The sequence below is a fragment of the Xiphophorus hellerii genome, unplaced genomic scaffold (assembly GCF_003331165.1).
Source record: "Xiphophorus hellerii strain 12219 unplaced genomic scaffold, Xiphophorus_hellerii-4.1 PGA_scaffold_61__1_contigs__length_124999, whole genome shotgun sequence".
NCBI classification, from domain to species: domain Eukaryota; kingdom Metazoa; phylum Chordata; class Actinopteri; order Cyprinodontiformes; family Poeciliidae; genus Xiphophorus; species Xiphophorus hellerii.
Window position 1 is genome coordinate 78,638 of NW_022587636.1, and position 24,186 is coordinate 102,823.

The window sequence follows — 24,186 nt, forward strand, 5'->3', positions numbered from 1 at the left end:
CATTGTTGAACAAGTCACGGTTCTCATGCACCACAGAGAGGAGGTGGAGGAACAAGAGGAGAAGGTGGGGGAATGTGTGTCCTGAAGGTGAAAGATGTGAACTAGTCCACGGTGAGTGCTGCTACTTCGGGAAGCAGCATGAGGATTAGACCACTTTCAACAGAAAGTGAAAATCCTTCATAGCGGTCGATGGCACAGACGAATGAAAAGTTAACTTTTTCGAAGTGTCTCGCGTTATATTGTCGATGGTATTATGAACTGGAACACCGTTAACAACATCATGATGTGGTATGCAACAATATTAAGAGAGAAGATCGGTCTGTCTTCTCTTAAAAAAAAAAAAGAAAACGTTGAAGTGAAGGAAGATTATTTCCCTCTGCATTCCATTCTGCAATTTAAACACCTCTGACTGCATAGTTGCTATGAGGGCACACAGAGATTAAGTCTCCTGAGCCGTACCCCACTGAGGACCAGGAGAGCAGCCGTACATGGAAGACGTTGACGGTGGGTAACGCCGCGGGACGCCCAAAAACAATCAGCTCTGCTCACTATTAAACGTCTATTTATAGGCTTTGAGTTTTAATTTGTGAGCTGCTTGTTATTGTAAGATTGGGTCATGATTTGGATTTCCTGTTTTCTTTTTGCAGCACGTGTGTCGTAGTTTCTGGAGGTCACAAATCGGTAGTTTGAGGCTGTAAACATCCCCGACTGGAAGCTGTCGATACGCAGAGCTTTCAGTCCGATGTTTGCGGCCGCCAGCTGCCACGGACGAAGCCCAACCAATTGAAAATTCAGCATTTTTCCAATGTCGCTCCGTAACCCACGACTGGGCGGTTTTGGAGGTCCAGATTCAACCCAAACTCAGTTCATGTAAACATCCTACACTCAGCTGGAATCAGATGCAAGCGGAGGCTGAGAGAAGGTTGTTTACTTGCACTGGCTGGGAGGGACGCTTGGACACGAGGACGAGCGAGTGCCGTCATGGCATTTTCGTCAAGGGCAAACGGGACGGTAGCGTGCTGCGACTGAGCAAAACTGAAACTCAGCCGTCGTGTGGTTGACAGTTTATATTTGGACAAATGCTGTTCCTCAAGTACATAAAATTTTGGTCTCTAATCTTTTTGTTTTACTTTAAGGAGTATTATGAAATGTGAAGTAGTCTTTGAAACGTACAAGGTGAACCCGCAGTGCTACAGCAGCTGCCGATAAACACAGATGCACCTTGTTTCCTTTGTGCTTTTGTTGTGTTTGCGCTGCCCTGATTTTACTCCTTAGGCTAAACAGAGGGAACAGTACACAGTGAGGCATGCCTAGTCGGCGGTGTCTGTGTTTATGCTGGCATATAAAACCATCCAGCCTGCAGGCCTTGCACACAGAACTCTAGAACACTACTTTTCTTTTAGCTTTGGACTTTTTTTTTGCTCAGAAATGAAATGTCTTTTGAGAAAACATGTGATGTGTGCATGTTTATTACCTTCAAGGCAGAACAAGTTTCAGCTCATATTGTCAGATATTTATGAAGATTCACTGTTTCATAATTTTCAGTGCTTACAAAAATGGATGTCCAAGTTATCAAAATGTACCTTCAAGTGTCTGAGCTGCTTGTGGATTAAGTTTGTTTATATGTAGATCTTTGTGAAGATCATTTCTGTTAACATGAATGTAAAGTGTCCAAAGTTAAAGGAAACAACGAGGTGCATTTGTGCTCCATCAGATCTTCTGTTGCAGCTTTCATGTCGGCCTCTTAAATGACGTCTATAAATAGAGGCCCTGGTGTGGGTTCAGACTGAGCAGCCTCATTTCAGCTTTCATGTTTGAATTAGCTAGATTAGGCCGGGTCAGAAAACGTCCAACTTGTGTCATTTCAGTGCATTTCTTTGTACTCTAACAGTACTGACTGCAGCTCTAGTCACTGTTGTGGCATCATGTCACAGTGGCAAATCAACTGTTCTGGTGTTTTATGTAAGCATGTCAATGAACTGATGATGTTTCATTGATCTTTCAACTGAGTTTTGTAACTAGTGTGTGCTAACATTAGCTGCGTAAATGACAGAAGAACCTGCTTAAATATTAAAATGGATCATAAAAAAGAAGTGAGTGTTATTTGAAAAAACTGATGAGAAATTCTTGAAGTCATATGTTCATATTTAGGTATAATTTCTACTGAAACGAGGCTTGTTAGAAGACATTTAGTCAGTACCGTCTGCCTGCCACCAGATGTCAGTGTTTTACTTCTCACGACATCCAAAGTAGCACAACTCGATGATACTGGCGAGCTGACCTGTTTGACTATAAAGATATTTTGTAATTAAATACAGTTATATTGTGTGATGTCGAATGTGATGAATAAATACAGTATGATGAAAAATATATATATACTGTTTGGCTCACTTCAATTTTCAATTAAAAAGGTTTTTTTTCTACTTTTTGATATTGTAACCTAAATGTATTTTTGTATGTGGCTGTTGGTTAAAACTTTATAATTTATTGAATTAAAATATTGAAAAAATATCAGGTGGGTATACTACAGAGCAGCAATGACACACTACATTTTTTTCCCCCAGTCTATAAGGGTAATTTTAGTTCTAATAACACCAGGTCTGGTGAAAGAAACACTTTCATTCGTATGTCTAATTTTTATAAAATGTCGAACTAAAGCAAAGAACCATTTAAATATTTGTATTGTAATCATTCATTCTACATGTGGGTTACGGCACATATCTCATTGCTTTAAAGCCTTTCCCCTGTGGCGATAAACATAATGCTTAAAATCTGGTTCCTTAAAATAATTCCACTTCACCTTTTCTAGAACTTCCACAACTTTAACCTATGTTTTACAAAAACAAAACATTTTTTTATAATGTATTACTATACCATGTTCCATCAGTTTATGGCTCAGACCCTTTCAAGTTATAATATAGCATGTAATTTGTTTGGTTGCATTTTTATGGATGCAGTTGAACTAGATGTTTAGACACACCAAACAAAACTCACTCTCTCTCTCTCAATGCAGTTAAATTTTCAAATCACAGGTAGATACTTAATATGACAAACCTCCATTCATTGGGGCTACGTTATACTGGTGACAAAACAGCATGTAGATCAGGGGTCTCAAACTCCAGTCCTCGAGGGCCGCAGACCTACAGTTTTTAGATGTGCCACAGGTACAAAACACTGGAATGAAATGGCTTAATGACCTCCTCCTTGTGTAGATCAGTTCTCCAGAGTCTTGCTAATGACCTAATTATTCTATTCAGGTGGTGCAGCAGAGGCACATCTAAAAGTTGCAGGACTGCAGCCCTCGAGGACTGGAGTTTGAGACCCCTGATGTAGAGTGTAGCCTTTCAAATTTTACTCTAACAAGAAATAAAAACCTAAGGCAAACGAAAAAACTCCAAAGTTAACTTACATCAGTTTTCTTTCCTCCTCTTCACAAATTGCATGACGTTAAGTAGAGAGTTATCCTTTGGTTACTGGAAATTCACCAAAAAAAAGCAAAATGTTATCTTGACAAAACATGTTCCAACTTAATTCAAACCATGAAAGTATAATCAAATGATCTGTAACGATGCAGAACATAAACGATCCCAGGACACAAAATGTTTGCAGATAGAACAAAGATGAGGTGTAGGTCAATTAAAAACAAGCTAGAACATTAACTGAAATACTGGGACTACACTTTTGGCAAACAATGTTCTCACTCACTTTGTCACAACTTCTCAGAAAATTCCTCCTCCCTAGAGCAAAAAATCAGGTTGAAACATTCTGCTCCTCTACCTTCCTCCTAATCTGAGTATCCTGTTAGAGCGAATGGATACAGTTGGATAAAACCCTACAAACATTAAATATGAACCACCAGAAGGCACTGTTACCATTTATACAAAAATTTTTTCCCCATGTTTCTGTCCTGTAGTTATGACATTAATGGCACGTATCCACTTAAAACATTGTTTGGGTTCATTCTTGGACCAACGTCCAGAATTGAGTTGCAATGGTCTACTTATCGTAAGGTTTATTTGCATAGACATTTGAATAAAGTTATTGGTTAAGTTGCTCTCCCTGCATACAAGATAACAAATTTCCTCATGCAACTGTCAATGAAATCCAATTTTGACGCTTCGGGTGAAGTATGGAGAGCCTTTCGCTCTGTGAAATGTAAGCTAGCGCAGACAAATAGTTGTGAATGTTTTTGAGGGATGTCATGTGGACCAGCTCTGAGTTCAATATGTGTCTCTAACCTTTAATGGGTGATTAAATATAGTTTATCTTATTTTTAAAAACAATTTTATTGTTTATTTGCCAGTAATATTTAATATGTGGAAATAGAAGAATACAAGACTTTTTATTTTCTTAAATGCAATATCAAGGTATGTAATGTTTTTTTAAGGTTTGGTTGGCTCTAGTTGCCTTTATTAGAAAGTAGTTTGACAGGAAGGGTAATGAGAGAGGGGGAAGACATGCGGCAAATGTCGCCAGGCCCGGAATCAAACCTGCGACCACTGCCACGACCAAGGCCTCCATATGTGGGCTGTGCTTTGCCCCTGTGCAACCACAGCACCCAAGGTATTTAATTTAGGAAGATTATTTTATTTTTGAAATTAAAAGTAGTTAACAGGTTGTGCAGGTTGTTTTTTTACGTTGTTATTGACAAACGTCAAAACTGTTTCACTACAGAAGCAAAGAGTGGACATTTTCTGTAACAGTTTGTGGACAATTAAAGGAATCATTTCAAACCACCGAAGCTTAAACTAGTACTGTGTATGGTCCTGCTAACACTGAAAAACTAGATTAATTGATGATGTAGATGAGGACTTCACCCAATCTGCTGTCAAGTCTGTTTAAAGTGGTTCCAGGTGTTTAATTGGGACCTATCTGTTAGGGTGCCTCCACTTTGGAAAGTTTAACCCAAATGTGTTTTTTCCTGTCGTTGTTTTTGTAACAGCCAGTTCTGCAACAACAACAAAAATGATGTCAGGTCATGCATATTGTAATTTAAAGAGTAATGGGGAATTTATTAGAAGCCAGATTGTGTTTATTTTTATTACCTGCACAGTTGTCCCTTGACAAGAGAATGAGTAGGACTTGGGGGGGCAAAGTGATTCAGCAAACTGAAAGGCTCCCAGTGAATGTGTGTTCTCCCGAAAAAACACATTTTCTTTCACGAGGCTTAAATGTATCAACACAAAAATAATGTTAATGCAATAATTAGTTCTTACGTTAAATAGTTCATGTTTTTCCTTTAAGTTAAAAAAAAGATTAAATAATCCAGTCCCAGTTTTATCACTCGCCAGTTCAATCCAGTAATTTGCCACAAACAACAACAAAAAAAGGAGAAAGCGAATCAAAGATTATTGAATATGGAAATAGGTTTTAATAGGGAATTGAAATTTGAGATTGTAGTTGCTCAGTTAAATAATAATGAAGGAAAATGGAAGGCATTTCGGGGTTTTTTAAATACCGGACTCATTGGGAGAATTTGAGGAATAAGTATTAGGATCCAAGAGATGGCAGTAGTGCAACAATAATGAATGCAAGCTCCCGTTAAAATCGAAAGACGAGGAAGAAAAACTCCATTCCGGGTTTTTCAACCAATCCACAAAGAGAAGCCCAAACAACCAAGTACACCTCGGATCGTAAACTTCAACTCCAACCTGCGGCAGAAAACGCTTAGAGAAAAATCATGTGATTGGACTCACGCAACAGGTGCTGGCGGTAAGGCACTGCACTGCTGTCCACCTCGATTTACAGACAAGCCTCTCTAGTAGAGAGACTACTTCCTGCGGTGCCTTTTTCACCAGTGCCTTGAGTTTCCAGCCGAAGTTGTCTGTAGGATCTCCACTGCTCTGTCGTTAATGAGGAGAGGTGCGTGGTTCTGTCGAGACCTTCTGAAGTCGACAATGATCTCTTTTGCCTTGTCGTTGATCAGGAGCAGGTTGTTTATTCTGCACCAGTCCACAAGATGTTGTTCACTTCATTGTTGTCCTGAATCAGTCCCACAATTGTTGTGTCGTCTGCATATTTCATGATGTGGCTGGTGTTGCACCTGGGACCACAATCGTGGGTCATCAGGGTAAACAGCAGGTGGCTCAGGACACAGCCCTGTGGGGAAACCAGTGTTCAAAGAAATGACATTGGAGGTTTTATTACCCACACAGACAGACTGAGTTCTGTCAGTGAGGAGGTCCAGCAGCCAGTTACACAGTGGAGTGTTGAAGACCAGTTTGCATACCAGATCCTGGGGGATGATCGTATTAAATGCTGAGCTGAAGTCCAAAAACATCATCTGTACATGGGTGTTTATTTCCTCCAGATGTACCAGGCTCAGATGAAGAGCAGTGGAGATGACATCTTCAGTCGAGTGGTTAGGTTTGTATGCAATCTGGAATGGGTCAAATGATGGAGGCGGTATAGAGTTTATGTCCATATCCTTATTTATCCTTAACCACATTCTCAATGCACTTCATGATGATAGATGTTAATGCAACTGGTCACAAGTCATTCAGACACGTGATGGTTGGTTTCTTGTGGAATAATAGCTGACTTAAAACATGAGGGGACAATGGTCTGGTACAGTGACGTATTGACGTGAACACATGGGCATGCTGGTCTGCACGTTCTTTGATCAGCCTTGCTGGAATGTTGTCAGGACCTGCAGCTTTTCGTATATTGACCTTCCCCAGGGCTTTTCGCACAGCAGATGTTTCGAGCCTGAGGGCCTGTTCATCAGGGAGAGGGGTAGCTTTCCTTGCAGGGGTTTTATTTAGGGCTTCAAATCTTCCAAAGAAGCTGTTGAGCTCATTAAGGAAGCTAATGTCATCTTGGCAGGATGAAGATGTGGTTTTATAATCAGTCACAGACTGGATGCCCTGCCACAGTTGTCTGGTGTTTCTGGCATCATGAAAGAATCATGGATCTTTTGAGTGTAGGCATGTTTTGCTGCCTTGATGGTACGTTTTAGATTGGACCTTGCTGAGGTAAGTCCGGCCATGTCACCAGATTTGAAAGCAGCATTACACTTCCTCAGTCTAGAATACACCTCCTTAATCATTCAAGGTTTCTGGTTGGCCTGTGTGACTATTGACTTTGTTGCTGTAACCTTCTCCGTACACCACTGGATGTAGTTTGACACAGATGCTCCATACTCCTCCACATCCGTGTGTTGCTTGTGCGTAGCGGCCTCTCTGAACATGCCCCAGTCTGTGCACCCAAAACAGTCCTGCAGTGCAGACATGGCTCCCTCAGACCACACTCTCACCTTGTGGTTTGAGAGTGACCACAAGGTGACTCTGAGAGAAGCCTCTCTAGTAGAGAGAGGCTCTATCAGACCACACTCTCACCTTCTTCACCACAGACTTTTGTCTGGTGAGCAGAGGTTGGTATGCTCGGATGAACATAACCGAAAGATGATCTGAAGAGCCGAGATGGGGCTGGGGGGATTGCTCTGAAGGCCTTCTTGATATTGGTGTAGACCAAATCCAGTGTGTTTTCTCCTCTGGTCGGAAAATCCACATGTTGATTGAAATTAGGAATAAAAGTCTTGATGTTAGCCTGGTTAAAGTCTGCAGCAACAATAAAAACCACCCTCCGGGTTTATGGATTGTCTGTCACTGAAGGCCTGGTGAAGAGTACTCAGTGCTTGCTTGGTGTTGGCACTGGGCAGGATGTAGATAGCATAAATGATAATGGTGGTGAATTCCCAGGGTAGGTAGAAAGGTCTGCATCTCACAATCATGAACTCCATGTCCACATAGCAATGACTGTAGACTGGTGGTGTATGCTACAACAGCGTACACCAGTGCTGTTGTTAACGCCACTAACAACAGCATTGGTGTTGTTATACCAGCTGTTAATACAAACACCACCTCCTCTGGAGGAGCATGGCTCCTGTCGGCTCTAAAAGTTGCTAGCCCCTCCAGGCTGATGGCATTATGAGGGACAGATGAGTTTAGCCATGTCTCGCTGAAAATGAGAAAGCAGCAGGTTCTGGTTTCCTTTTAGCTGGTTAGATCCAGCTTCAGGTAGCTTCAGGTAGTCCAATTTGCTTTGAAGGGATTGTACATTAGCAAGCAAGATGGAGGGAAGCGGCAAACGGAAAGGGCTTGCTTTTAGCTTAGCTGTAAGTCCACCGCGACACCCTGGCTTTTGTTTTCTGTCACGTCTTCTCTGGTGTCTCCCTGGGCCTTGGAAGATTCCTCTGCTGTGAAGTTAGCTTGATTCAACTGACCTAACTCACATAGCAGTCCAAGGCCTTGTAACCTCTTCACCTTTGATATTTTGACGTTTTTTATGTCATGAACTCTTTTTAATGAAAGTTGTGTTTTTGTTTTTTTCACCCTCTTACACTTTTAAGGTATATTTGTAGGTGTATGGAATGTGTTTGGCGCCAAGAAGAATGTATTCTTATACCAGGTAAGACATAAAATCATAAACTGGACTGAGAAGAGTATTATATTTTTAGCTTCATTTATTTTATAAATGTACAATAATGCAAGTAAATTTGTAGCATTTTTTCCTCATTATATGCTAATGTATGTTCCATCATACGCTCTCCACAGACTGAAACTCTTTCCCATTGACAAGAATCCCACTGCCAGATGGAGTTTTCATTTAAAGCTGTTGACGTTCCTGCTCTTTGTGACTGTCATCGGGGTGTTTTTAAAGTCTGGTAACATCGAATGGCTCTGGTTTCAAGATCAAAGTCAGCCTGATGGTCAACATGATGGCCAGCATTATTTCCAGCATGATGGTCAGGATGATCATGCTGATAAAAGTCAGCGAGATCTGGATTATTCTGAGGATACTGCGTGGTGTCGTCATCCTCAGAAAGGTTCTGTCGCGCCATTTTTGTCTGCCAAGACCAAACTCTCAGAGGACGCTTTCAAATGGTGGAAGGCAAGTCTTTACATGAAAGGGGGCTTCATGTGTTTGCCATGGATTTAAATAATCAAGAGATACGTTTTCACTTTGCGTTTCTACGTTACAGCATGTACAGAAGGAACAAGGCAACCTCAGTTATTTTGAAGAAACGGTGAATAAGCTTTTTGAAATATTCCCACCCATTCCCGATCTTGGAAAGCCGAAGTTTAACTTGTGCTCGACTTGTGCAGTGGTGGGGAATTCTCTTAATCTGAAAGGTTCAAATTACGGACCTCTTATAGATTCCAAAGACATAATTATGAGGTAAACGTACAGTACATTAGGTCATTTTTAATTTACAACTTGATAAAAATCTGTAATTATCTTTAATGAATACACCCCTCTTTTCTAATCAGAATGAACTTTGCCCCAACCAAAGGCTATGAAGAAGATGTGGGCACCAAGACAACGCATCATGTCATGTATCCGGAGAGTGCAGTTGACTTGGACAACAGTACTCATCTTGTACTGCTTCCATTTAAGATACTGGATCTAGAGTGGCTCATCAGGGCCTTTACAACAGGATTTCATGGACGGTAAGTCGTATGTTTCTATTTTGCTCAAACACTTTTGGACAGGAAGTTGACCAATATTATCATCCTGCCAATAAGTTAGACAAATATGTACCTATTTTTGTTTGTTCTACAACTTTTGTTTCTTTTTTTTAAGCAGTTAAGTCCTGACAGCACATACTTTGGCAAATTTTAAACGACAAATCTTTTGGGGACTACAGATAAATCTGGATTGTGACGATCCAGTTTGGTCTTAAATTTCTCATCAGTATATTAGCTGATTAGTAATAAATTTACCAAATACTGTAGCCCATCTCAGCTTAATAATGGAATACATTTTATGCTGCCTGTTACAGATCCTATGCACCAATAAAATCCAGAATTCAGGCCAACAAAGATTTGGTAGGTATTTTAGCAAATCAATTCAACTCCTATTTGCATGCAATGTCATTAGTTCCATTAATTCAAAACCTTCTTCTTTGTACCAGGTGATTGTGATCAGTCCAGCTTTTATGAAGGACGTCCATCAAATTTTGCTAAAAGAGAAGGGAAGTTATCCTTCCACTGGTTTTCTGACTGTGGTTCTTGCACTTCACATTTGTGATGAGGTAAAGATTTCTTCTTTTTACACTTTGTGTAATAATCTGTTATTTTGAATAGCATGATACTATGCGATGGGCTTCCAGAGAAGTACCGCAAATTGAAAGTGGCTGTGTTATGTTTATAAAGTCCATGTCTTTGCTTAAGATGAGGCAGAGTAGAGCATAGAGAATAACTTGCACTCTAAGCAAAGATAAAAAATAAAAAAAACACATTGAAAAGTTATTGTTTCTAAAATATTTACTGAGGGTTTTTTTTTGTTTGTTTGTTTTTATTCAGATTAGTGTTTTTGGATATGGGGCAGACCGCAACGGACAATGGAGCCATTACTTTGAAACACTGAAAGACAAAAGCTTCAAAACAGGAAAACATCCTGGACAACAGGAGTATAAAATACTACAAAAGCTGAATTTTGAAAAACTGGTGAAACTTTACCCTGGGGCGTGAATTCTTCTCCTGAAACAGACCTGATGTAAGGGAGTTGTAGAAAGAAAGGCTGAGTGAATCAGTGTTACTGTGTCCATTAAACCTCAAATGTAAGTTAAGAAATGTGACGGCTTAGAAGAAAGAGTCACAAAATGATCACCAGATACCAGTGTTTAAAAAAAAGAAGCCTTTAGCCTGTCACTCCGTTATCCATGTCCAGATATGTTTCTTTAAATTTCTGATGACATTAGTGCCACCTGCAGGCTTTGGTTAGTTAGTCCCAGAGACGGTGTAAAAGCAGATCTTTCAAAACAGAAGAAAAAAGGGGGGCAGGGGGTGAAAATATCGAGTGGTGGAGCTCGTGTTTGAAACTAAAGGTGCTCCTACATTGTTTCTTATATTCACACTTATGTTGATGTACATACGTACATCCCTCCTACTTCCGGCTCAGTATTCTCACATTTATCTATTTGCAAATTTGTCTGTGGAATGTGACTGCACTATTCACTTAGCACAGGTGCACCTCTGGGCCGTGTGCTTAGCCCCCTCTTCTACTTACGCTACACCTACTATTTAGTCCATCAAACTGTGATCAAGTTCACAGATGACACCACTGTGATCAGAGTCAACTCAGGAGACATTGAGTCTGCATATCAGCAGGATGTTTATATAATAATGCCTGGTTCATTTTGGCTGCATATTCCCACAGTAAATCTATTTATTTGGATGGCTTGTATTTTTTCGTTTGAAAATGCATCTGCACACAGTAGTGGCTTCAGAAAATTCAAAATCTCAGATTATCAGATGCATGTGACTAATGCCAGTCTGGGCAGGAGGTGGCAGTAGCAATCTGCAGTAGAGCTGTATTATAAAGCATAAAGTCAGCGTCGGTGTCAGGCATTGATACATTTTTCAGTTTCTGCAGATAATTTTAAATATTCAACCATATACCCAGAGCCATCTCTAGCCATTTTGGTGTGCAGGGACAGACTTATTACTAGGTAAAGCAACAAAATAATAAACAAAGCACACACACATAAGTTCAGAGGAATTAAAATAATATAGTTTTTCGAGTTTGTGGCAACATCCACCCATCTAGAAACTCCTTGTCAAAGCCTATTTTCATGTCTACCAGCAGGCATTGTGTTGCTTTCTGTGCTGCCCCTGTAGTTGTCCAAATTAATAGTGCTCTTATTCTGTTGGGGGTTTAAAAATACCATTACATTTTGAAACTCAACCAGGATAGAGCAGTCATTGTCATCTTTCCCAAGCTCTACAGACAAAAGTAGAAAATGCAAAAGATTTCCCCATCGTACATCCAACTCAGAATTTTATCCTCAGACAATTAAAATACATCTGCACATCTGCATTATCTTTGTTTCTACATTCACATCAAGAAAATCTTAAGCCAGCATACAGGGGACGGTAAATGACAAAACAATATTCATCTTCCACCGCATTGCTACTTTTGTCAGTATTTTTGCCTTTACTGTGGATCCCTCATTGGGAAACGCATAAACCAGTTTATTGTGGCTCCGAAACGTTTGCTGGGTTTTACTTCATGGTAATGTTGGGAACTCTTTGTTTGCTTATTCCATTTAAAAGTCCCAATTTTTGAAAAACATGATCTCATTCAGCAGATCTGTGACTAATATTTTCCTCCAATACAAAGACGTATTCACTGTTTCAACTCTGACAGTAATGCTATGAGAATTCAAGGTCGATACACATTCCTTGTGCATCGACCTTGTAGAACAGGAGTTCAGAGGAATCAACGGTTAAAATAATATAACCGTTAATTCCTCACTATCAACTCTGATAGTAAAGCTATCAGAGTTGAAACATTTGCTTGTGTAAGTGTGGGATGTTGTGTTGATTTGGTCAACAAGTCGGCAGGACTGAGCAACATCCTTGTTTGCTTTTTCTGTAGACGCCGATCCTCTGACTCCTCACTGTCACCTTGTGAACTGTGACTTGTTACATTTTGTTACATCGGCAGAACTTTAGATCATGCATCATGACGGCCACCTAACTGTTACACACACTTGAGTTACACACACATTTCTACATTTGATCTCAGAACTATGCAGAATTATTATTATTTTTTTCGTTCTGCTTTTGTGACTGTACCAAAGAATAATCATGGAAAGATCAGAATGGAAATGGCAAATCACAAGGTGATCAGTGTAAAGCCGAAATGTTGAAGAGCAAAGTTAAATAAAAATAATGTTTAAGAATAATGACTGGGTTCATTATTGGTTTTCATCCATATATTTAAGTGTCGTGAGCCGTGATGCAAAACATCATTTCCATCCCTTTGGCATGATCCAAGATACTGGCGTATATTGGAGGAAAAACCTTAAGCAGATTGTGGCAGATTTGTTCCCTCTTTCAATCGTAACAGAAATATGTGTGTTATCCAAGTGATCATAACACTTTGTCATAAGAGGCAACACTGAAAAACAATAATACGTTTACACAAAGTGACACTATGTTCTCCAAAAGATTTTCTCATGATGAGCAGACAGTTGATCTTGTTTTGTCTGAAAAAGCTTTAATAGTTAAGTCGGTTTAATGAGACGACATTGGTTCACAACTGGTTGTTTGTCTTTATTAGTCCTGTTTTAATTTGTTGTGTTTAAATAATCCACTGCTTACATTTAACCTTAGCTAAATTATTATTATTAATATTTAGTTTGGAACTATGACAGTTATCAATGTACTAATAACATTCTTGCTGGGTTATTGATTTACTTTTATGTGCCGACCATCTTAACTTGGGTTCATGCGTCATACGAAAGCTTCCACGAAGATCAACTTCATCGTAAAGGGGCACATCTCTGACTGCTCTCTCAAACATTCTCAGCAGTCTTAAAGATGTTTTTTAAAAAGCACTGAAAATGCATTCATGATTTTCCTCAGGAGTTTAATCTGACATTGGCAGCCTGGCAAAGGGAAAAAAAAACAAAAACCCAAAAACCTTCAGTTGGGCAAAAATTATTTTTGAATTGAAAAATTACACACTCTTAAAGCCAATCTAGTACAGATTGTATACTTTACAAGCAGCAAGCTTCTGTGTCTACTTCCTGTTTTATTCCATAGACGTTATGGATGTTTATCTGCGTTTCTCTCCTCGTTAATGCTTTCAACACAACCATTGCTGCCATTAACTCTATGTATTCAGTTCTCCTGGCCCAGTGCTTCTGTTGTAAAACAACAGGAGAAACACAACAGGAGAGTTTTACATGCACCTTCCCAGCATGCCGCATTCTACAATTTTTATGGTGGATTAATCAAAAATAGGATCAGTTGAATACAGCTATGGTCTACGGGCGAGAGGTGGGGTACATCCTGGACAGGTCACCAGCCCATCGCAGATATTATTGTAATTTTGCTACAATCCTCTACAGCATGAGCACTTACACACATTAATATTTGTATTGGATGCAAATGAGGGACTTGTAAAGTTTACAAAACAGTTCCTCAGCAATTATTTTTCTTTATTAGCTAAGCGGCTAATCCAGGATGTGACATCATCATGACTGCACATTATGTGCGCTTTTCCTTTGAAAGCACCACTCCTTCATCTGTACTGTAAATGCCACACCTCACCAGGTGATTCATATTTTTACATTATTTCTGGGCTTCGGTGTCTTAAACAAATCTTGAATTTACTCTTACACAATAAGCATGCCACTTTAAAATATTCAGTCAGCGCTGCTGACCGATTACTGTCGGTAGTACTGTGTTTGTGTTGCATAAGAACACAAATAGTTTTTATGCACAGGTGATGACATTTTCTGTTTGGTTAGTGTAAATGGACACATCCACACCCTTCACACCATTTCAGGGAATTCCTTTATTTCATTTGTTCCCTCTGGCACTAGTGCGGTGTATTGCTCCTTTGTAAAATGTAATTTGTCATTTAATGTAGTTTTACTGGAACTAGGAAAGTAATAGTAAAACATCTAATAGGTGTTATTTAAAAAAATGTTGCTTGGACATTGTCAACATGATTGGCTCTTACTGGAAACGGAGATTTAGGGTCCCACGGGTTGCAGTCTGCAACAAATTATGTCATTACTTCCACGTACCTAATTTGATGTGATTCCCAGTCGACATAGTCTTGTGTTTTAATAACTTTATGTCCTAATATGCTATTCAAAAATAGTTCATCCTGCAAATTAACCTGTTCATATCATATTTAATTCTTAAGTCGTAATTGTTTTGAAGCAATCTAATTGGTGGGCGTAGGGCTTGGCTTTGTGCTGCACTGCCCCCTATGGGTTTGGAATGTTTAAAGCAACACTAAGGGGCAGATTTGCACAGGTTTTGTAGATGAAACCTTTTCTGAAAATGGTTCCATGTGTACGATATATTTAAACGATATGTGTGGCTACGTGTGTACATTGTTTGATTCCAACAAACTTAGTGTTTATATTTTTTTGTTTGAGTCCTCGTTAATCACATTTTGTCATCGTAAGCCTTAATTTTCCACAACCAAATAACAAGAAACGCTCTTATTTGGGACAGGGGGCACCACAAATGGCTAGCGATGGCCCTGCATATAGCCAATAGAATTTGTCTGCAGGGCAATATATTAATATGCAACATTTCCCCCTCTAATTGAGTGCTATATACATAATTGACCTTTGTAGAGCAGCTTTGACCAGGGAATTCAGATGAGAAAGCAAACAGTCCCATTCAGTATGCCATAATTAATTAATTTTATAGCATTTAATAATGTTCCGTTTTATCTTTTAAAGACTAATATACTGTATTTTTACATAAAATATAAGTTCAAAGAAAGAAGCCTTTGCTAAGACAGTGTTCACCTTCCCTTCTGTTCTCTCTCTCTCTTTTTTTTCCTCTTGGGTATCTACATGAGCAAACCACACCTCTTTCTCTCTCTCTCTGTCTCTCACCACTTCGGGGATTAGACAGACTCCCTTCGCTGAAATAATAGAACAGCCTAAACAAAGTCTTCGCATGAAGCCTGTTTTGTGGAAGTCAAATTCCCGCCAACCAATGGAAACATTTTGAAGATTCATAGAAAATTCTGACAGCTATGACAAATGTACGCACTCGGGTAAGACATGGACAAAAATTACACAAAATACCTGCATTTACATATAAAAAAAAATATATGATTAGTAACTCTGCTGCTCCTAATAATTACTGTCTTCTATCCTGCTGCTAGAAGGCGTTAAAGTGTTGAGATCAAATTTAAAACAATGACGTTAAACACCAACTGGAGGCTTTTTATTTTACGTGGACTTACTTCCTGTTTTATGATGCTCTTCCCATACTGGAATTACTTCCCATCACAACAATCACCAGTCCAGGACATTTAAAGTGAAGCTGCTGGTTTTGCTGCTGGCTCTAACCGCCGCCGCCGCCGTGTTTCTAAAGTCTGACCTCACCGACTGGCTCTGGCTGCAGGATCAAAACTCGTGTGCTTGCGGGAAGCGTTTGTCTAAAGACAACCTGCGGGCTCTTCATCGCCTGACCCATTCCGTGGAACCGTTCCTGACCGTAAACACCAACCTCTCTGAGGAGGCTTTCAGATGGTGGAAGGTTAGGGAAAATAATGCAAGCCTCTTTTCCTCTCATGTCATTTGAAAACCAGCCTAATAGCATGCTGTTTGTTCTGTTCGACAGCACATACAGCACGAACAAAGGGACTTCAGTTATTATAAATCAACAGTGCACAAGCTGTTTGAGCTTTTGCCACCCGTTGCCGATCATGGAGAGCCCAGTTCTGACAGCTGCAGGACTTGTGCTGTTGTGGGAAATTCGGCCAATTTGAAAGGATCACGTTACGGGTCGCTGATAGACTACCAAGATGTTGTTATGAGGTAAGATCTTCAGTAAAAGGAATGATCCTGCATTTAGTCTCTCACGCGAGTGAAGTATTTATAAAAATACTTCAAATACTCCATCCCATTTAGAATGAACGCGGCTCCCACCAAAAACTACGAGAGCAACGTGGGGACCAAAACGACTCATCGCGTCATGTATCCGGAGAGAGCCGTGGATTTGGATAACTCCACTCATCTTGTGCTGTTTCCCTTCAAGATAAACGACCTCCAGTGGGTCATCAAGGCCATTACAACAGGATTTTATGGAAGGTGAGTTATATACATTTGTGGAAATCTTATGCTGCACTACAAAGAGTTGCTCATTGTAACGTAATCAAAACACACCTTATACTTGTTTCGTTTCTATTATCTCCAACAAAGACTGTAAAACAAAAATAATAATTACATTTACAACATATGGCTTCACAGGAAGTTTTCAGAGGTATTATACAAAAAAATAAAATTAGTGACTAAGATTTTTATTTGATTAAATATGAATGTAAATAATTCTTAAATTTTAGTCCCTCCCCTCTCGCATCTGAATTGGTTCAGTCTTTTTATGCACAACCTGTGATAGACGGTCAATCTGACCAGGGTGGACCCTTCCTCTCACCCAATGTGGTGTAGATGGTCACCAGCTCCTGTGGTTCTGCATACATAAGAGGGTCTAGACAATGAAAAGATGGATAATTTTTTGTTATGTTTCCAGTCTATGTTGACCTTCATCTCCAGAAGCCCTGAACAGACCTACCCAGGGAGGCTTCAGAATTTGATCCCCCTGTAGTTGGAACATACTCTGCGTTCCCTCTTTTTGAATAGTGGGCCTACTGGTATGCAAATTCGGGGGAACTACCCCCGATGTTCACTCAATATTGGAGTCGTGAAAGCCAGAAAACCCCCCACAACATCCAGAACCTTCAGGAACTTTGGGCAAATCTCATCCACCCTCAGCGGACCTTACCACCAAGGAGTTTTTTAACCACCATGGTAACCTCAGAACCAGAGATCGGACAGTGCGACCCGCAGTCCCCAGTCTCTACTTCCTCAGTGGGAAACATGCTGGAGGCAGATGTACTATGTTCAGTTTTTAATATGATGTTCTGCTATAAAGACCTGCTGTGCAATCAACAGAGGGAATGATATTTGTACTACATAGGTAGTGTTCCACACTATAGTGTACATGTCACTACATGAGATGTCCCCCTGTGAATCTGCATGGTGACTGCACAATAGGTTGTATGGCAACCAAAAATCAGAACACACACTTTCTTTCCAATCTGTCACAACTTTATTTTCCCCCTTTCCATAGCTGAAATAATCAAATCGACTCTCTAATTGGAGTAGGCTATTACATATTTTCCTTGACTAACATATAGTGAACATGCAACTTTTACTAAACTCTCCTTTTGATAATGAATACACAGGGGAGGAGGGAGCCAGGCAAGCCAATGCCACAGTATATTTTCATTAGTTATTTGCCTTGTACTATACACCTGCAGGCCCTGATTTTGAAAAATGTGTAGTATAATACAAATATGTCTGACTCTCTACTCCTACTTGATCATTATCAATATCACAGTTTTGTTAAAATGCTTTGAAATTCTACAAAAAGTATTGCTCCAAGCTGAAGTTATGACAGCCTTGTTTTTTATTGGTCAATCCATCTATCATTTATAGCCTCTGAGTGTAAATCATTTCCATGTTACTTGACTGAATCAATTTATGCTAATTTAAGTACCTATAATCTGATGTGACAAGCATAATGTTGCTGTATTTAGCAGACCTGTCTAAACATTAACTATAGATGAAACAATAAAAATTTTCTTGATTTTTCATGCACACCTGAGGGCAATTCAGAGAAAGTGGTTAACAGTGATGTTTTTTGGACGGTGGGTGGAAGCCGGACAGGACCCCACATGGACAGGAAGAGCTTAAAAACTCCATGCAGAAAGATCTTTGGCTGTGCAGCTCTTATGAGTAGTCCCTTGGATATTATTTGAAGTTTAAATCAATCAATCAATCAATCAAATTTTAGTTGTATAGCGCATTTCAAAGTGCTTTACATCATTACAAACACAGAAACACAATGCAACATAGAATCAACAATCAAAACACGACATTAAGTCAAGTTCCATCAATAAATTTGTAATTAATTACGTTTCAAATACAATCCTAAACAGGTGGGTTTTTAGTCGCGTTTGCATCCATAAAGGTTTACCTGTTACACTCCTACTGTGTTATATGGAACAAAATACCTGTTGCTATTTTTATTCCCACTCACGCTCACAATCACACAGTTTAAAAACGATGTAGACAACATTTTAATGGGCTTCTGGCACCAGGCTCCGTTCACCTCTTTCACGGAATTTCGCTCTGGGACTCGGCCGTCCCTCACGGATTTTTGTGCAGTTTCAACATGGAATCAACAATCAAACCATGACATTAAGTCAAGTTCCATCATTAAATGTGCAATTGATTACATTTCAAATACAATCCTAAACAGGTGGGTTTTTAGTCTAGATTTAAAGGAAGTCAAAGGATATATGTGTGTATATGTGTTTAAGACTCTTATTGTGAAGGTTTGAAGTTTGCTGTGTTTTAAGTTCTTCTGTTGTGTGTTGACACTGCAGAGAGACAGAAGCTTCTCATCCATCTGCTTTAGGTACAAAGACTCGTTGTTCTACAGAACTGGTAACCAAGAGAACATGACAGGCTTTTTTGTTAACAAGACAAATGGGCATTGTGAAGACTTGAAATATCAATCCAGCCTTAGGTTAACTTATTTAACGTTAGCCACATAGCCACTTAAGAGGGAAGTGGAGGCAGAGACAAACGTATGTTTTCTACTACTTCTAGCGAGGATCAAAATACCTGTTTTGTCAGTTTTATGTTGTAAACAGGAAAGTTTACGACTCTATGCTGTTGGTTTTTTAGATATTCTCAATATGCTTTCACATAATTGTATGGAAAACTGTTTTAATGATAATTTTATTGCAAATTAAATCAAGTTAAATCTGTCAATTAACCATGAAATAGTTAGTTTGGTTAAAGTAGCGCTATTGACACTATGACTTGTTGCATATTTTACCTCGTCAATGGTTTTTCTATTTCAATGTTTTCATTAGGTGAGCAATGCTTGTTTTGAATTTGTTTGAGTTGGAAATGTTGGAGATGTGGTTGATAAACCCTTTACGGAGCCGTACCCTTCTTTGGACTCAGGTTTTAATTCAAAGTAATAATCCCTCCAGTGAGTCCTGCAATACTATTTTTTGTTGGTCATCATTTTTTGCTTTACTAACTTCACCATTCAGTCTGCTGAACACATACAGCTGAAACATTAATATGTTCTCACTTTGCCCAGTACCGACTCTAAATCAATAAGTTCCACTTCTCGTTTGCATCTTTTATGTTTTATTTAATGTTTACTAGTCTTTTTACCACTTTAAAGAGATAAATCAGTTGTAAATTCTTGTCATTTGATTTAACAGATCATATGTACCAATAAAATTCAAAATAAAAGCCAACAAAGACTTGGTGAGTGGTGTCTAACGCAATACACTATTCTTTTTATTTTATTGTGATCATAATTAATTTTGAATCCTACGAACTCGTTAAAGGTGATGGTGGTCAATCCAGGCTATATGAGGTACGTTCATGAAATTTGGCTGAAAAAAAAGGGAGATTATCCATCCACCGACTTTATGGCTTTGATCCTTGCACTTCAAATTTGTGATGAGGTGAGTACACTCGGCTCATTACCTTAACAATGATTAGGAAGTTCCTTCTGTTATCTACTGTGGACTATCATTGGCAAGAAATGTGGCATCAATCACAGTAGGAGAATATTCATTAGATTTGCATTCGTTTATACAAAGTCTACCGTCTACAGAATTTATTTGTTCCATTCCGAATTCTTCGCCATCTTGGGGAAGATCAGAGAGCTGCTAAACGCAACTGACAAACTGAGTAAAACTGCAGGATGCTGGCAGAAAGAAAACAATCAGTAAATGAGTTCTTGTCCCAGACAGCTAAAGATCTATGAAACACCATTGCACTTAGCCATCGCTATTAAGGTACCAAGTTCAAGAACGTTCTCGTAGCTTCAAATTGGTCGCTGTATGGACTTACGTTATCACAGTCTTTCTGTCTTTCATGGTAAATATCTGTCACATTGCCCACTATACTTGGGCTCTACAACTGGTACACATTGTACAGGGCCATTCCAACATTGCCTGTTAACATGTGAATAGCTTGGAAAATATGTGTGTGATCCAGTGAAACAAAAGTTAAGCTCTTTGGCAACAACTTGACCTATCATGCACAATGATTAGGGCCCGTTTTCCCACTAAACATACTGGACAACTTCAATGGAGTGAGGAGTAAAGTGCAAGGTAGAATACTGTGAAATTGTGGTTATCACTTTTCCTTCGCCAGAACACAACATATGGGTCATGTGACCAAAACATGCTCCCAAATAAGCAAATTAAAAGCTAAAAGAAGAACTGCAATAAAATTATGGCGAGACTTAACCAATTTTTAGACCTTAACTTGTTGCAGAGCCAATGTCCTACAGGACTCTCAGAGGTGGAAAAAAAATGTTTGTTTGTTGTGAAACAAAAGGGACAGAGGTTTTATAATGCTATTGTAGATGCATATTTTCTTGGCATGTGGGTTAAAGTGGAGATGAGAAGTAGAGTTGTTGCAGGCAGCTTCTTTGTTGAACTAACAAGCTTTCTTAATGTGTCCCTAGGTCAGCGTGTTTGGTTATGGAGCAGATGACGACGGAAACTGGAGCCATTACTTTGAAACAGTAAAAAGCAAAAACTTTAAAACTGGACCACACCCTGGAAAACACGAGTATGCAATCATAGATGAGTTGGCTCAAAACAAAACAATCAGGCTTTACAACAAGCGGTGATATCGTGATTGAAACAAGTCACTCTTAAAAAAATTAGATCACATATCTCAATGAGAACTACCTGTATAGATAGTTGCAATAGAAAAAAATCTAAAAACTTCTTCCAGAATCGAAACTCCTCAGATGGTAAATGGCCTGTACTTTTAAAGCACTTCACACTACATTCAGTCACTCGCGCACTGATGGTGGTAAGCTATTATATTGTAGCCATAGCTGCGATGGGGCAGTCTGACAGGAGTGAGGCTGCCATGCACTGGGCGGATCTGACCACCACCAGCAGGTAAAGCGGGTGAAGTTTATTCCCTAAGGACACAATGACCGTGAAAGACAGAGTGGGGTTCAAACCAGCAACCCACCATTTACAGAATAAACTCCTATCTTGTCCGGCAAGGAAAATGAAAAGTACATTTTGGCATTGTGTTTCCTACTGGTTGGAGGCCCTCATCCCTCTTTTGCACATCCCACAAAGATGTCATTGTTACCATGGTTTTCCATGCAAATTGAAATGCAAATCTGTTTTCCAAACTGTCATACAGACAAGACCCGATTTCTTAGGAATAGTGACAGGGACATTGCTTTCAGGAGCTAATTTGGCAAACAAATCTTGTTGATGCTCAAACTGAATGCAGCTTGCTAGTCAACAGCTGTTTAAAACGTTTAGCAAGGTGCAATTTTGCAACTGAGAAGTGAGTTTCAGGCACATTCTGTGTTGTCTACATTTGATGTCCTTCGGATGTGATGCACCTCAATCATCTTTGTTTCAGCAAAGATGCATCTTGCCAGTGCTGGTTGTTGATATTTTTGTTGAATTAATGTTCAGAGGAGTAATTATTAGGGATGCACCGATATGAAAATTTGGGCCGATATCGATATCCGATATATTTAACAGTATTTACTGATACTATATAAATATTTACACTTTTGACTGTGTAAATATTTACTTATTGGACTGATACTGATATAATTATAATGTTGATACCTATATATTACACATCCCTAGTAATTATTGCTATCAGTATTTATTTCCAGAGATTTTAAATACATTTCTCTATTAACTGTTTACTTGTGAAAGTCTATCTGAAGTTTAACTGTTCTTTCTGAAAACATAGAAAAGGCAAACTATAAATAGGTTAAGATCAAAGTAAGCTACGCTACACATAGTCCCGTAGCCATAACAACTGACTGACAACAACTCCACTAGCGGACCAGAATTGAACTCCAAAAATCGTGCAAACATTTCCTACACAAAGAAAAGAACATCCAGTCCATTACAGAATCATGTTTCAGGCTTGATGTTTACTTTTGCAATTCTTATTGTTATTCATCTGAACACATTAAAGGTTGGTGAGCTAATTTAAACACTTGCTCTCCTGATGACCAGTCAGAGTTGGTGTTTATGTCGCCTTACTTACTTCTTATTAACTCACCCGAAACGCACCAAATTCTGCAGCACATCTACATGTTAAGGATGTCAAAGTCAAGTTAGCTAACTGATCTAGCTCCCTCACTATCATTTTATTTAATCAAAACTTCTCACCGAGTTGTGAAATATGTTGCCCTCAGACCTTATCCCTTTATCTGATCATTAATTCCAGAATAAACTAACAATGAATGCAGTGATGCAGAGACATCACTTTCCATTTCATCATGCTCCATGAAAAACAAAGTTTGTAGTTGCTATAAAATTTGCATTTTCTTTTTTTCTTGCTGGTTGTTCCTAAATCACTAAATAGCATATGCGTTTGTAAAGGCTCAAAGGAATGTTTTTTGCATGCTTGGCGCACCCAAAGTGTGTATGTGACCTCTGTTAAAACACAAAGCCACTGATCCTTCTTCATGTTGCATGCATTCCGTAAATGCATGTGGGGGTTGATTACAGCTGAAGAGCCGGAGCGACAAGATGGGATTTATTTTAACCGGGTGGGGAGGCAGCATAGCACAACGTTCAAGCTTTATCATGTTAGCAGGAGTAAAGATATTCCTATTACCAGCCACTCTGGTTTTTTTTCTTTATTTAGCCTGTGGTTTATTGTTCTTCTTTTGTTAAATTATCAAAAATTACAAAAAAATAATTTTTCCAAGGAAAAAACTAAAATCTCACTCAATCAACAATCCTTAAAGCAGGCAAGATTTAATTTTTTTTCCCTAAATTTTGTTCCATTTTTGAGTAGCAGTCACAGGTTATGCAAAGTTATTCTCAATTTGGTGACCCCTTCCTGGCCACCTCTATCTAAAAAAAAAAACATCACAAGGAGTGCTAAAGGTAGATTAATGTGTCTTGTCTCGCTTTTATGACTAGTGCACCACAACCATTTTTTTCTTATCATTGCCACAGTACAAAAGTTCATAACCAAATTCATTCAATTTAATTCTACAACTTTGTCAACTTCATTAAGTAAAAGTTTGTTTTTTATCTGTAAAAGAAATACAAGTATTCTGAGCAAGTAACTGTTATTTTGACATCTAGTCAATCAGAAAGTGACAAGTCATGAAGACATTATGTAGGAGTCATTGATTCCTCAGGTGAGTTAATAATAAGTCAGTTAAATATTAGTACAAAAGGCTACCACACATCTTTTATTCAGTGACGGCCACTAGATAGCAGCCTTTCTTGTGTCAATAAAAATCCCAGCCTCAAGTTAATGAATGTCTATTTAGAAGAACTAAACTTGGACTTTTTCCACTGAGAAATCGTTACTATAAGGATGTCGCTTTAGAAGTTGGCCGCACTTGTTTGTTTCAATATTCTTAAGCTGACCTGATTCTTTCACAGAACAGCTAGATTTATACTGAGAAGAAACTACACAGAGACAACTGTGTATATATACTAATAAAATCTGAAGGCAATCGGTGCAATAAATTTTGCTCAGGATTCTAAAAGTAAAAGCGGGGCTGAATTCACACCACAGCTTTCTGATCCCAATAAAATAGAATAAATTGTAAGCTATTGTTA

General features: G+C 39.0%; 2 protein-coding genes across 3 annotated transcripts; both read left to right on the plus strand.

Moving 5' to 3' along the window:
• Window positions 1-4,350: 4,350 nt before the first annotated feature.
• Window positions 4,351-12,694, plus strand: LOC116716511 (CMP-N-acetylneuraminate-beta-galactosamide-alpha-2,3-sialyltransferase 1-like). Of its 2 annotated transcripts, none has more exons than XM_032557332.1 (8): window positions 4,351-5,862; window positions 8,351-8,409; window positions 8,556-8,892; window positions 8,984-9,180; window positions 9,273-9,452; window positions 9,785-9,830; window positions 9,917-10,036; window positions 10,308-12,694. In XM_032557332.1, the coding sequence occupies exons 2-8, from the start codon at window positions 8,372-8,374 to the stop codon at window positions 10,473-10,475; spliced, it is 1,086 nt and encodes a 361-aa protein (XP_032413223.1). In that variant the 5' UTR covers window positions 4,351-5,862; window positions 8,351-8,371; the 3' UTR covers window positions 10,476-12,694. The 2 variants fall into 2 exon arrangements, with proteins under 2 accessions (XP_032413223.1, XP_032413222.1); XM_032557331.1 differs by having other exon boundaries at window positions 4,352-5,712.
• Window positions 12,695-13,825: 1,131 nt separating this feature from the next.
• On the plus strand, window positions 13,826-22,617 carry LOC116716512 (CMP-N-acetylneuraminate-beta-galactosamide-alpha-2,3-sialyltransferase 1-like). Its single transcript, XM_032557333.1, has 7 exons — window positions 13,826-15,543; window positions 15,795-16,031; window positions 16,116-16,312; window positions 16,406-16,585; window positions 19,804-19,849; window positions 19,933-20,052; window positions 21,066-22,617. Exons 1-7 carry the CDS (start codon window positions 15,523-15,525, stop codon window positions 21,231-21,233), a joined length of 969 nt encoding a protein of 322 aa, XP_032413224.1. The 5' UTR covers window positions 13,826-15,522; the 3' UTR covers window positions 21,234-22,617.
• The last annotated feature ends 1,569 nt before the right edge of the window (window positions 22,618-24,186 follow it).

Bases quoted from the DNA above. Each gene is read 5' to 3' on its own strand.
- LOC116716511 (XM_032557332.1), top strand. From the start codon at position 8,372: ATGTGTTTGGCGCCAAGAAGAATGTATTCTTATACCAG. The intron at 9,181-9,272 runs GTAAACGTACAG...TTTTCTAATCAG, and splicing joins TCCAAAGACATAATTATGAG to AATGAACTTTGCCCCAACCA. The intron at 9,831-9,916 runs GTAGGTATTTTA...TCTTTGTACCAG, and splicing joins TTCAGGCCAACAAAGATTTG to GTGATTGTGATCAGTCCAGC.
- LOC116716512 (XM_032557333.1), top strand. From the start codon at position 15,523: ATGACAAATGTACGCACTCGG. The intron at 16,032-16,115 runs GTTAGGGAAAAT...TCTGTTCGACAG, and splicing joins AGGCTTTCAGATGGTGGAAG to CACATACAGCACGAACAAAG. The intron at 16,313-16,405 runs GTAAGATCTTCA...CATCCCATTTAG, and splicing joins TACCAAGATGTTGTTATGAG to AATGAACGCGGCTCCCACCA.